At 45.1% G+C, this 13,826-nt stretch overlaps 1 protein-coding gene across 2 annotated transcripts in view; it reads left to right on the top strand.

The window, feature by feature from the left end:
• The window catches only part of LOC126579863 (serine/threonine-protein kinase 32A), a 45,673-nt gene that overhangs the window by 8,424 nt on the left and 23,423 nt on the right, over positions 1 to 13,826 (top strand). For both annotated transcript variants that reach the window (XM_050243522.1, XM_050243521.1), the window contains exon 3: positions 907 to 962. In XM_050243522.1, the coding sequence (XP_050099479.1) occupies positions 907 to 962 (56 nt within the window). The remainder of the gene's footprint in view (positions 1 to 906; positions 963 to 13,826) is intronic.

Here is a 13,826-nt window from a genome sequence, read left to right as displayed (position 1 = left end):
TTTTGGCGACGCAGAATTCGAAAATACTGGGATGGATGTAATTGTTCTGCTTGGTTTTAAAAATAAAGCATTTTATGTTGAGCCAACAACAAAAATCGAAACAACAAAGTGTTACAGACCTAGTAGATAAACGGAATGCTACCATCCAGGATCCAGGGGTGTGTTGTTCCTTCACGCCCTGGCCCCGCAGAACACTTGAAGGTGCGAACCCCCTTAAACCGGGAGACCGGTTTGCGTACGTTGTTTAACTTTTGCGCGTAATTGCGGCGTTGGTGCGAAAGAGGGGGAGAAGGGGGTGCATACACGGCATTTCACGGAGCCCACGAACAATGGCACGACAATGGTGAGCGTATCAGACCGATCAGAGCTTGCGGACCTGGGACAGAAATTAATGAGTCTCGTGTGGCCGTCTGATGTCTGCCGTTTGAATGCCATTCGGTGCTAGCAGGGGGCGCCGTCGCCAGTTTGGCTTCAATGGGGAACGGAAGAAAAGGGGGCCGCCAAGCAGCTATCGATTTAATCTGGAACAGTAGGGGGGGGGGGGGGGGGGGGGGGGTGATGAAACTAATTTTAACTATTTGTGGATGTTCGCCTGACACACCGACTGACTGACAGAGAGCGGCTGGCAGACCGCCCTGATGATGGTCTAGCTTCCGTGACGCCATTAGTCACGCGGGTAAAGGTAGAGAGTCCGTGGAGTATGGAGTGTAAGAAAGGGCTCACCTTTCTACTACACCGGGCGCCCCGGTGGCGGAGCGTTTTTGGTGGCTAATTGCCGGCGGAGAATAGACAAAAATGTGAGTGCTCCTGGATGGTGGCTACAATGTGGAGCACCGGCGGGCACATCGCGGCTTAGACTGGCACCCTAACCTGTTTTCTGCTCTTCTCCTTCCCCTTTTTTTCCAGTGAACTTCGACCACTTTCAAATACTGCGCAACATCGGCAAGGGCAGCTTCGGCAAGGTAAGTGCTCACGCGCGTTCGCGCCATCCTTCCTTCGCCACCTCTTCCGCCACTGTCACTGCCCGGGCCGCTGACAAATGACAGCTGATTGGTTTGTTGTTTGTTGTGCACCAGAAACGCGCAAACCGCACCGCAGCCAGTCACGCGTCCATCACGCGTCAGTCGGTCGGACGCTCGATCGGCGGCCCTTTTTGCGATCCCCGGAGGCCGGCTGACTTGTTACTGCGGTGCGCTTGCGTCCAACAACACAACACCTACAGGCAACTCATTACAAGCATCATTATTATCGGCAACGAATCGATGGACGGAATGGATGAGCGCGTTGGAAGGGCTAATTGTTTCACGGGATCCACACTTGTCACACGCTGTGTCATCCGGTGGTCCACAAATACACATAAGCGAAGGCACGCCAATTGGAGTCTGGGCTGGCAGGCTATGGTGTATGGAAGCGAGCCCTCTACTCAGCAGAATGCAATGACTTGTAGTAGTAGTAGTAGTAGGGCAGCGGGACAACGGGCGTTGCTGCATTGATTGGAAAACTTCTTGTATGTTTTTTTTTATTTTATTTTTACCACCTTCTCACAGCAGAAGCAGCTACCCTGCTGGCCAATAAAAGAGGGAACAGTATTTAAGCTGTAATATTTGGTCTTCCAATCCCAGAGCAAATATATAGGAAAATGGAAAGTAGGAAATATAGGAAAATTTGCTGAGAGAGGACCATAGGTTGTCACCTTTAAATATTGACATAAGAAGTGATTGTACTTAAGAGGGGACTTCGGTATTTAATTTTTATTTGTGACACATGTTTTTAACATCTTTCCCTGAAAGCTAGTCCTCTCAAGAGTATTGTGTAAAAGTTTTGGATCAATCGAAGCAAAACTGACAAACATACAGATTTTTGAAAATCCGCGTTTCATAGAAGGCTCCATGCAGCCCGCTACTTTGAAGAGCGTTTCCCTAAACCAACGTTTTCAAAGTCGGTGCCCATCCAGTACCGTAAAAACTACAAGACCGATCGATTTGAAATTTTTAACATATATTCTGTACACTCTTTGCCAGGTAGTCTCGTCAAGATTTTATGAAAATTGTTGATACTTTTTTTAAACAAATCTGTAAAGTTCGTTTTTTTTGGCAGAATCGCAAAAGGCATCACTTTTTCAACTTCAAAAATCTGCCAAAAATCGAAAAATGTGAATATCAGCAAAAATTCTCTGGGGCTATCTAGATAAACTTATGCTCTTTCTAACGAGTATCGATTTGTATTTTTTTGATGACCTATCACGCAGCTACAATGGCCACCAGAAAAAGTAGCGTTTCGAAGACACGACTGCCTAAATTTGATGGCATGGACTCATTTTTCAATGAATGTTGCTCAAAACAATACCAAATATTCTTCAAAAGTTGTAGATTATTATGTCATTTACTTGAAAAAATACAGTTGAATGGTTACGTCACAAAAAATCGTTAAAAACGGGCCTTTTTTTGGCCAGAAAATACCGAAGTCCCCCCTTAAAGTTAAAGCAATAACAAAAACTAATAGGTATCCCAATGATAGCACAACATAGCAGAACAAAAAATAATACCAAGAAAATTGAAAAAGGATTATAATTGTAAGGAATTCGCTAATTGCAATAAAGTCAGTTTAAAACAACTGACCAATAAAATAGGTCAATCAGTGAATAGGGCAAACATTAATTAACTAAGACAGTTTTCATTTGCTTTTATCAACAGTCAATATTTAGTTTCAACATTAGTCTGTATCCAGTGTATCCCACCGGTGGTTTGAAGAACTTTATGCACTCTTTTAGGCATTGAATCGACCAAATACTGACAAATTTTTCTCCGGAATGGAAGACCATTCCGGTACACCTTTTCTCCGGAATGGAAGACCATTCCTAGTGCACCTTTTTTCCATTACTTTTCTTTGTTTGAAAACTATTGTCCAGCTAACATCTTCTTTAAGGTATTCTTCAGGTTTTTAATCCTGGGTTAAGTCAAGATATTGACCAAGGCAAAACTGACACTGATTATTCTCAAACACAAACCATGATTTCATAAGTTTCGATATATGCTTTGGATCGTTGTCCGGCAGAAATACCCATTTGAGAGGCATGATTTCTTCTGCGTGAGGCAGCATTACCTCTTCGAAAATCGATTTATACCTGAGAGTCGGAACTAAACAAATTTATTTTAGTAGCGACGCTCCACAACATTTTACGCCACTTTATGGTACCTTCCTCTTGATTAGCTTGTAGATTAGCCTTTTGTGCAGTGACCTACGGACAGTTTTTGGACTAATAATGTCGTTTGTTTGTGAGCAAATCGTTCTGGACGAAGCAAACGGATCCGTTTTTTGTTTTGTTGCCAAAAGTGATATGCGATGATCAGTCGTTTGTTTGGTTTTTCCCTTACTATTTTCTTCCACAACAAAGCATTTCTCACAAAGTTTACTGTTCTGCCTAGTGCATTGGCATACATCCTTTTGTACGTATTGGCGATCCTTCCTTGAGCAAATTCTTCACAACCTTTCTTTCCTCATTCTGGGTGTTCTAATAATAAACAACGATGTGTTTTGGGTTCACAATCGAAAATAGATTGTAGCAATGAACAAAATAATCAGCACTTTTTCAAAAAGTTGAGCAAAATAACAGCATTACCTATTATTTATCATACCAAACCAAACTGCTATCAAAATGGGCGGTAATACACCCTCTGTATGGTTGGTGTTTTACTGTTAGACACCGGACCGCACCCCCATACAAGCACAGTGAGCAATACGCAGTTTCTACTAGGTAGAACAGGTGTGTCTAATTATTTATTGCGCTCTCCACCGCTAGCGCTGGAGGGCGTTCCGGAGCGTTTTCGCGACATTGCGATTGCAATGGTGGTCCCACTAGTCAGGACAATAATTAACTCCCAGAGCCCCACCCCAGGCGGTGTTTGGAGCTACTTCCTGAAGGGGACCCGGAGGCACTAATCAGTAGACAGATACTCTCATGGCTGCTGCTCATGGCTGCTGGCTGGTAGGAAAGTTTGTTTTTTTTTGTTTTTTTTTTTGGGGCGGCATTATGGCTCTCCACTCAGACGTTCTGGAATTAGCTGCACCACCACCACCACCAGCATTGCTGGCCGGTGGCTCGTTCGGCCACATAAATCACTCCAAGCGAAAGCAGCTCCATGGCGCACCAGGTTGGCAGCAGGCTGGGAAGGGGGAAGATGAACAACAGAAGGTAAAACTTTCCTTTCCCACCGGTGGCCGGATGGTCGGGATGTCAGGGGAGGGGGAGGTGGGTGTGTGATAATTTAATGCCTGATTCGCGTGTTCGAAATTGGGCTCGCTATTGTCTGATTGCCCTCCTCTTTCTCTCTCTCTCTCTCTCTCTCTCTCTCTCTCGCGCGCGCGTTGAATTGGGAACGATGTACACACCCATACACCCTTACAAGCTCGGCAAAACACTTTTAATGACTGTTTAGAACTCACCAAGCACAACTTCATTATGCAAAGACCGCCATCAGCCGATGGTTGATGCTGGCCGTTGGTTAAGCGCTAGAGCGACCGATTACCAAGCGGCCGGCTCCAAGATTTGTGGTCAGGTTGGACCAACCGCACTGACTGGCGGTGGCGTCATGCCAGAAAGACTGCGAGAGTGAGAAAGAGGGAGAGCGAAAGTGCTTAGCGCGGTGCAAAAGTTTTACCTTCCTCCATCCACCAACCCCCCCCCCCCCCCCCCCCCCCCCCCACCCCCCTTTTCACCCCTCAACACCGTGATGTTGTGTCCGATAAAGTTTCGCCTGATGGCTGACGCCGCTGCATACCCACAACCAACCCACCCACCCACCCACGCACATGGCGATCCCTTTCAAAGTGCAAAACCCGGAAGACACAAGCACCAGCAACAGCGAGGATGGCGTGTCGTAAGTTGGATTTTTGTGGTTTTTGCTTCCCCGGCAGCCTTTCTTCCGTGTATGGCCGTGCCGTGGTGGGGATTCCGTTTTTTTTTTCATTGCCATCAGGTTCATGGGGGTGTTGGAAGGTGTGGTGGGGAGGGGGGGGGGGGGGGGGAGGGGAATGAAAGTTTTCCTAAAACGAGCCTTCCGCTTCCAATCACACAACACCAGTGCGATGGTCCAGTTTGACATTTTGACACCCCTAACCTCATCGTACCGAGAGTCTCCCCCCCCCCCCCCCCCCCCCGCGTGCCTTTTGACTTGGCACTCGACTTTCACGCACCCTCCCCCATCCTCTGGTACCACCTTCAGAAGTCGCCTCCTGGCGAGCGAGTGAACACCAGGCATGCCATGATTTGCCCATGATTGGTTGATTTTTAGTGACGAAACCATTCGACTTATTTTTATTTTATCTACCAGGTGTATCTTAAAACTGCTGGTTTTTTGGTGTAACCTTAAAACTGCTGGGTGTTTTTGTCGATAAAACACATTTTTTAATAGATTATAAGATTATCCAAGTAGCCCCCGTTGAGTTGTTATTGAATTTCCTTTTTTTTTAATTTTTGGCAGACGTACGATTTTTAAAAAAGTTATATAATTAGCAAGCATAATTAAACAAAAGGCCCGTTGTTGACAATTTTTTATGTCGTAACCATTCAATTTTATTCTTTCAAATAAATAGCATATTGTATTATTAACTTTTGAAGAATATTTGGTATTGTTTTGAGCAACATACATTGAAAAATTAATCCATGGCATCAAATTTTGGTAGGCGTGTCGTCGCATAAGGTACTTTTTTACGGTTCCCATCGTAGCGACATGACGGGTTATCTGAAATATACAAATCGATACTCGTTTGAAAGATTATTAGTTTATCTAGGTACTCCCGTAGAGTTTTTGATGAATTTTATATTTTTCGAATTGTGGCAGATTTTTGAAGTTGAAAAGGTGACGCTTTTTGTGATTTTGCCTAAAAACACGATTTTTAAAGATTTGTTTAAAAAAAAGTATCAACAATTTTAATGATATGTCGACGGGGCTACCTGGCAAAAAGTGTACAGATTATGTGTTAAAAATTTCAAATCGATCGGTCCCGCAGTTTTTACGGTACCGGATGGACACCGACTTTGAAAATGTTAGAAACGCGCAAGGCATGGAGCCTTGTATGAAACGCGTATTTTAAAAAATCTGCATCTCCTCGATCAGTTTTTCCTCGATTGATCCAAAACTTTTACACAATATCCTTGAAAGGATCAGCATTCAGGGAAAAGTGTTAAAAATATGTGTCGCAAAAAAGAAATAAATACCAAGGTCCCTCCTAACAGGAAAACCATGGTTCCCTTGCATGGCCTGGCTGACCTGGCCTTCCTACTTCCTCTACCAGAGCGCAAGCAAGATCAACTGGTGCTGGTGACACCGAGCGATCCAGCTTTGTTTGAGCGAGCACAAAACACACTCCCTACAACAATGTGGGTGGCTTAACGATTTGTCAATGAATATTAATGACGGTTTCCGGTCGCCGGAACGCCATTGTTAAGCCACCATGCCCAGCATGTCGCCGCGTCGTGTTCTTGGCTTTGGTTTCTTGAGCTTTAACTGCGCGATATCCTCGAACATTCGGCTCCTAAAGACGCCCCCCTTTCTTGATGATGAAGATGATGGGGGGCTACGCGACGGGACGTACGCGAATGGCCGCCCCAGGGCCACCGGAAATCGCTCTCAAGTGCTCTCCATCCATCCATCCATCCAAGTGTCTAAAGCCATTTGGTACCGTTCCGCCCTGTCGCTTTTCTTATTTCCCTTTTCCCCCCGCCACAGGATCGCTTTCCTTCCCTTTTTTTGCTGTGTTTCTCGAAGGCCGGCGGGCGCGCGAACTAATTAAAGCTTTGCTGGCTCTCGCCCTGCGTGGAAGCGACATCTAACTTTGCCACACCATCGCAACCGTCAGTGGGGTTTTTCATTAGATTAACCACGAACAATGCGAGGGGCGGGGAAAAACTTTACAACTTGCTGGTGTCACTGACGGCACGGGCTCGGCGCTGTTTTGCTCCCTGGAGCGAGCGACGCGAAATCAATAAATGTCTGTCGCAGCCCTCTGGCGCTCGCGATTGATAGGACGCTGCAGCAACGTTAGATAAAACAAAGCGAACGATGTGTGGCCGATGACAGTGTGTCTGAGAAACTTTCTAGAAGATGCTGCCGGTGCTGGCTGGTGCCAGGCTAGGTTCTATCAGATTCGAGTGAATTGTCAATCGTTGTGCAGCCACTGGTGCTACTGCTGCACTCACTCTTGGTTGGTTGCTGGATGAATAAATCATCTGCCAATCCTAGATTTACCTGTACGACGTTGTTAGACGACGAGGACGACGCTTCCCAACTTTTGCCGCTCGTCAGCGCCAGCGCATACATAATGTAAGCGGATGGCAGATGGATGAATTGACATTCGTAAACTTGTATGCTCGCCTTTCTCTCTCTCTCTCTCTCGATCTCGCTCTCTATCCAGTACAAAATGGAACTGATGCTGGATTCGGTTCCATTTCTGAGTAAACAATGGGTGCAATTTTGGGGAAGTAGGGTATGTGCACCGATTTGCAGATGGAGCCTCTTTTATCACCGGATACAAAGACGCCCCAGCATCCGTGTGTGGGTGTCTGTTGGTGAAATGGTGCTTGAATTGTGCTTGAAAGCAAATGAAAAAAAATGGCGCCACCAAAAACCGAAAAACGATCGTGATTCGATCGAATCTGCACCTCCATCTCGTCCCTATACCCTTTATTGGCAAAAAAAGGTCAAACATTCGATTTTTTGCAGGCCTCTGATTTATTCCAATCTTTAGGCATTTAAAAAAAATATTGTGAACGGAAAAGATGCCAATCATTTAGTGTGCCTGGTGTTTTTGACAAGTCTTTACAAACATGTGTTGCATTAGGTCGTTCTAGTGGTATAGAACATCTCTTTTGTTAACCAGTTCTGCACATTTCTGGCCAACCACTAGCTTCAAATGGCAGAGATGATAAGCGTAAAGATCTTCATTTAGTATTTGACTGTACGAAAACAGCCCATTTAGAATAGAACGTACTGATTGTAAGTTTCTCTTTCAACAGTTCCTTTCTCAACAACAATCACCGTACGTTTCTAGTAATGGTTCTATTTTGAGATTTCATTCCGATTTTTAATTTCTCGTATCCACGATTTAGTGCATATTGTTACCGTTACCCTATCGCAGCCTTTGTGGTCAAGGAATAGGCTGATGAAAGTGAGGCCCCTAGTTTCTGATGCCTTTAATTTTCATTCAAGCAAAATGCAAACGCGTTCCCACCACCCAGCTTGCAGTTCACGCGCAAAAGTGGTTGCTGCGATGGTGCGATGTCGATTTATTGTGCGTACGTCATGGGCCGTCAGGGTTGGCAAGCTTCGCATCCCCGGGAAAGGTGATGGAAGCAGTTTGCAACCCTCAACCTTCGCCATCCACTTTGCATGACTTTGTTCATTCCTATGCCAAGCGAGGCGCGGAACGAAACCCGTGTTTAACCATGAAATAGAGCGATGGTGACTGCATCCTGGTGAACGTGGTGGTGGTGGTGGAATGGGGCGCAACACACATGCCCTAGAAGAAGGGCGCAGACAATACGCTGTTGGTTTTTGCAGCTTCGGGTATGCTTCGGGCGCGCGTTGCGGCAAAGCGGAATTTAATTAAACTTTGGCGCGAGCGAGCGTCAAGGCGCATTTTGTACGACGGCTTCTTCTTCTTCTTCTTCTTTTTCGGTCTCTTCTTCTTGAAAGGAAATTTTCTTCTTCTTTTGCTTCTTCCTCTTCTTCTGTCGCTCCTTTGCTGCTGCTCCTTTGAGCGAACCAGAGCACGGAGACAACACGGAGTGCGATCTAGGGACGTTTTCGATTTCGTGGATAATACTGGTACCCAAAAACACAATTTGCCTCCTACCCCCAAAAAAAAACAGCATAAAGGTGGTGCATATTGTGCCCGCGGAGAGTGCGAATCGATGGTGCAACAGCAGTAGCAGCCGCAACAGTAACTATGGCTTGCGTGCCCCGCAAGCGTGCACCGCACAGAGGGGTATTTGAACCGCAAAGCTGGCCAAAACTCCCGGAGCACGAGTTTTTGTTGCATGTTTTCAAATTTTGCCTTGTTAATCTTTTTAAAATATTCTACACATAACAGCAGCATCATAGGGAACTCATGCGAATGAAAATACATCCCTGCTACGTTATCATTTTTAGCTGTAATGTAGTAGAATATTTTGCACTGCTCTTTATGGTTTAACGTTTAAAAATAATCTTAGCCTTTTTGTCAAAAATGAACCTCCCCAAAATCATACGAAAAAGTGCAAAAATTCAGATAGCACTTGGAAGAGGAAAGTCTCCAGAATATAAAACCAGCCGAAATTATTCCTCTAAGTTCCTCTTTACCGATTTTGCGATGTTTTTGTGATAAGTGGGGGTTTTCAGATTTTTTTCGTCTAATTACTGTATTGGCTCCAGCTATTTCTTGGCGATATTTGTGCCGGATACTAAAAAAAAATGCCCCAAGAAAGTTCTGAACGACATACTTCAACTATGCTGAGAAAGAAATTAACACCACATTTGGATCAACCTTCTGAAGGTAGACAAAATGAAGGTGTTTGAAAGGAAGATTCTGAGATTGAAAGCAAATTTCAAGCGTAGATGGATGGATTCCGATATCAACTGGATGATTTCAAGGTTGCCAATGATAAATGGTTGCAATCTAGAGTGAATTTAATTTCATTGGGTGAGGCAAACGCTATAAATGTGCGACCCCAAAAAAAAAAAAATACAGAAATGAGAAGAATTTATCATTACAAACAACAATTACAACGTTTTCTTGCTCATATGCACTGGAACAGAAGAACTAGAACTAGAAAACATTATTTTTTTTACGATTCCATCGATTAAGAATATCCATCATATTTATAACAAATAACAGCATTATGGGGTGGTTTTGGCTAGGTTTTCGGCTCAAAGGGGTACCTCTGTGCACCGGTTTGTGCTGCTCGTGGTCCAACACCGTTAGAACACCGTTTTTGCGTATGCTGTGCAGCAACTGTTCTGTTCGCTTGCGGTTGCTCCCCCAAAATCCGCCCCCTCCCCCCTTTTTCTGTTGCACAAAGTTAACGAAGCGGTGGCGGTCTTGCTAGACATTGCAGCTACGCGCAACCAGCCAGCGGCAACGACGACGACGAACGAACGAACGAACGATGATGGTGCTGGATGGTTGCGCTACTCAAGATGGTCGCTTCTCGCCGTCCACCTAGCGTGCGGGGGGGCGAATGACAAGCGCACGGAACCAGCGGAAAGCTGGCCTGCGAAGCGCTGGTTCCCTGGCTGGTGGCTGGCTGGAAGTGGCGCTTTGTAACCATTTTGTGGTCGTTGATAATTTATGGAAATGTGTGCCTTTCCGAACTAGGTCAACATGCAACGAGCGCACGGTCGCTCGCTCGCTCTCATCGCATCTTTCGCATCACACCCGCAGCGCCATAGGGATGGGACACCGGAACCGGTTCTAGTGGGCACTCTGTGTTGTGGGTGTTTGTGGGAGGGTGAGCGGGGACGAGATCCTCTCGTTCGACTGGCAACACTAGCGGCGGCTCAAATGTTCCATTCTTTTCCATTGAGTGTGCCATCGGGGTGTGTGTGTGGGTGTGTGTGCGGGCGTGCTTGTGTGTGTTCTTTGAAATGGAAATCAACGAGCTCAAGGTTGCTCTCGACGATCGCACCACCACGGAAGGATTGAAAATTAAATTTAAAGCCAACCAGAGCCTCGCCATCCCGTCAGGATTCGAGGGATCCTCATCAAGCAATCAAACATTACGCGCTCACTCTGCCCCCACCTTCTTCCTGCTCCGCAGGGGCCCAGGGCAACGACGAGCGATTGATAGCGAGCAGCGGCGCATCGCATGGCGGGCAATTAGAACCCGGGGGAGGGCCAGGCCAGGCCGATGTGCGCTTAATTGCGCCTCAAAACACGTCGCCATAAACTACTGTGTCCATCAACAAAGGGGATTTGCTCTTGTAAACGAGTTTTTTAATTGTTGCATTTTTTGTCAACTTGTCAGTACTGTGATTGATAACCGTGAAGAGTTTTACGTCAAAATGATGATTAGTATTTGAGATGTGCATTTTTTTTGTTGTGAGCTACTAACAGTGCATTCTTCGTTTTTCGCTATGAAGAAAGTTTTGGAGCAAAGAATTTGCACAAAAATGGGTTTGTAGATACGTAAACCATGATACCAAAAAGCTTTTGGTGACTACGCTAAGTTAAATAGAAATGTTTACAAGTGGTTAAAAGCCTTCCATGGATGGTCAGGAACGTGCTGAAGACGAAGAGCGTCCTTAGGAGACCATCAACGTCAATCAAACGAAGCTCAGCAGCCGAACGAATCAAAGATTTAGTGTTGGAAAACCGACAATTAACAACTAGAGACCTTGCTGATGGTAATGACATATCCAGCTCAATTCGACAATTACATTTTGAAAAATGTTGTGGGCCTCAAACGCGTCAGAGCTCGACTGGTACCGTTGGTAGAGCAGCAAGTGGCATTATGATTATGGCTGGCTTTTTCGCCAAAAACTCCTCTCAAACTCGTTCCCCAACCTCCGTATTCGCTTACGTGGAGGGCTTTGGTATTTAATTTTGTTCTGTGACACGTGTTTTTAACATTTTTCCCTGAATACTGAACCTTTCAAGAACATTGTGTAACATTTCTGGATCAATCGAAGCAAAACTGAGCATGTTAAAGATTTTTGAACATCCGTGTTTCATACAGGGTGCGCCATCAGGCGGTACCCTATTTTAAGCGTTGAATAACTCTGTCATTTTTCAGCCGATTTTGATAAATAAGACAGTTTCTGAAACTTCAGTCTATGCCTATTTTAGTAATGCATCACTTCACTTTAAAAGAGTGGACTGAAATTGCCACACTTTACATTGAAAATAATCGGTCAGTAGTGGAAACTGCGACCGTGCAATGGATGGTGAATCCTCGTTCGCCGCATATGACGGTGCTGGCTATTTTTCGGTGGTTCTATTTGAAAAATAAGGTTTATGCCAAAAAAAACCGAAGACTACGAAACAACTTAGAGCAAATATTAGAGCTGAAATTGCCAAAACAACTGCCTAAATGTTGTTGTAGATTTCGGGGCGACCGCTTTTACGCGCGAAGGAGCGACGGTCGCTGGCGTTTGCGTGCTAACGCGATCACCTTACCTTGGCTGTCACCGATCAGAGTTCTTTCTCTTAATAATCAAGAATCAATCCAGGCGGAGCGGGTCATACAATCCAGTAATTGCCGATCTCCACGGGATCCTTCCTCTTGATCAACTAAAGATCAAGTTCTCTTGGTGTGATCTAAAGTAAAGTGATGCTTTATTCAAATTTTGGTGGCGTTTATATACAGCTTTTCGACGCGGGTTCACGATCTTCCCTTTCGCTGGAACATGCATCTATCCTTTTCAGGCCTCCGCAGTTTCCTTTTTGCCGTATCCTTGCTGCGCAGTCCTGATACTGTCTAGAGTCATAAACGCATCCGGTGCGGGTGGCGGTCTACGTGGGTGATCGTTTGGTCCCTTCGCGTCGTGTTTAGGTTTCGGGCCCTATCTCAGCGTCGTGGTTCTTTGCTGTACCCGCTACGTCCTAGCTTTGTTTACTAGGGTTTTTATGACTCCAAGCTGCGCTCAGCCGCTCGAGTTAACGTTTCTCAATGCCCTAAATTAGCCTATCAGAGATTTTGGGTTTTGTTTGAACGACATGCTTCGCGTTCGCAACAGTTACGATTCTGTTTCCTACGCTATCTGAGCTGTGTGTCACGCGTTCGTAACAGTTGTTAAAACAATGTAAAACGCCCAAAAGAGAGCCTCTTTTTGTATGTCGAATAAAGGCGGTCATTTGATCGAGATCATATTTTGAGTATGGCACAATAAATGGCATAGAATAACCTAAATAAAACTGGTTTATTTTTTAAAATCGGTTGAAAAATGACAGAGTTATTCAACTTCAAAATAGGAAACATCCTGATGGCGCACCCTGTACAAGGCTCCATGCCTTCCGCGTAATCCAACATTTTCAAATTCGGTGCCCATCGTACCGTAAAAACTACCAGACCGATCGATTCGAAATTTTTAACACATAAATTGTACACTTTTTGCCAGGTAGTCCCGTCAAGATTTCATGTAAATTGTTGATACTTTTTTTTAAACAAATCGCCAAAAATCGTATTTTTAGGAAAAATGACAAAAAGCATCACTTTTTCAACTTCAAAAATCTGGCAAAAATCGAAAAACAGGAAATTCGACAGAAACTTGACGGGGTTACCTAGAAAAACTTATAATCTTTCAAACGAGTATCAATTAGTTCATTTCCAATGGCCCATCACGCAGCTACGATGGGCACCGTAAAAAGTATCTTTCCGAAGACACGACTGCCTAAATGTGATGCCATGCATGAAGTTTTTATTAAAGCTTCCCCAAAATAGAACCAAATATTCTTCAAAAGATGCAGTTGAATATGACATGCACTTGAAAAATTAAAGTTGAATGGCTGCGTCACAAAAAATCGATTCAAGATGCGCTGGGAAGAAGAAGAAGCTGAAAGCCATCCTAGAAGTCAATTTTTTCACGTGCTTTTCCAAAACATGAAAACATGGATGTGGAAGAATAAAACAGGAACTTATCAGGGACAGTCGTGGACTGGAGGATGTGCGTGGTGGGAAGCGTGTTCTGGACCGTTTGGCAGAGATGTGCCCATTAGCCAGCCAGCTCGCTCGCTCGCTAAGTGGCAGGTCGCGTGGCAGTCCCCATTGAGTGAAGGTGGTGTGGGAGGCATTCAATTTAGCTCCCGCAACACCCACCAACCCAACACCAGAACGGACGGTGGCGGTGGCG

Source organism: Anopheles aquasalis, chromosome Y, assembly GCF_943734665.1.
Source record: "Anopheles aquasalis chromosome Y, idAnoAquaMG_Q_19, whole genome shotgun sequence".
Classification (NCBI taxonomy): domain Eukaryota; kingdom Metazoa; phylum Arthropoda; class Insecta; order Diptera; family Culicidae; genus Anopheles; species Anopheles aquasalis.
The sequence above is the reverse complement of the archived record's forward strand: the minus strand, read 5'-3'. Positions and strand labels throughout refer to the sequence as shown.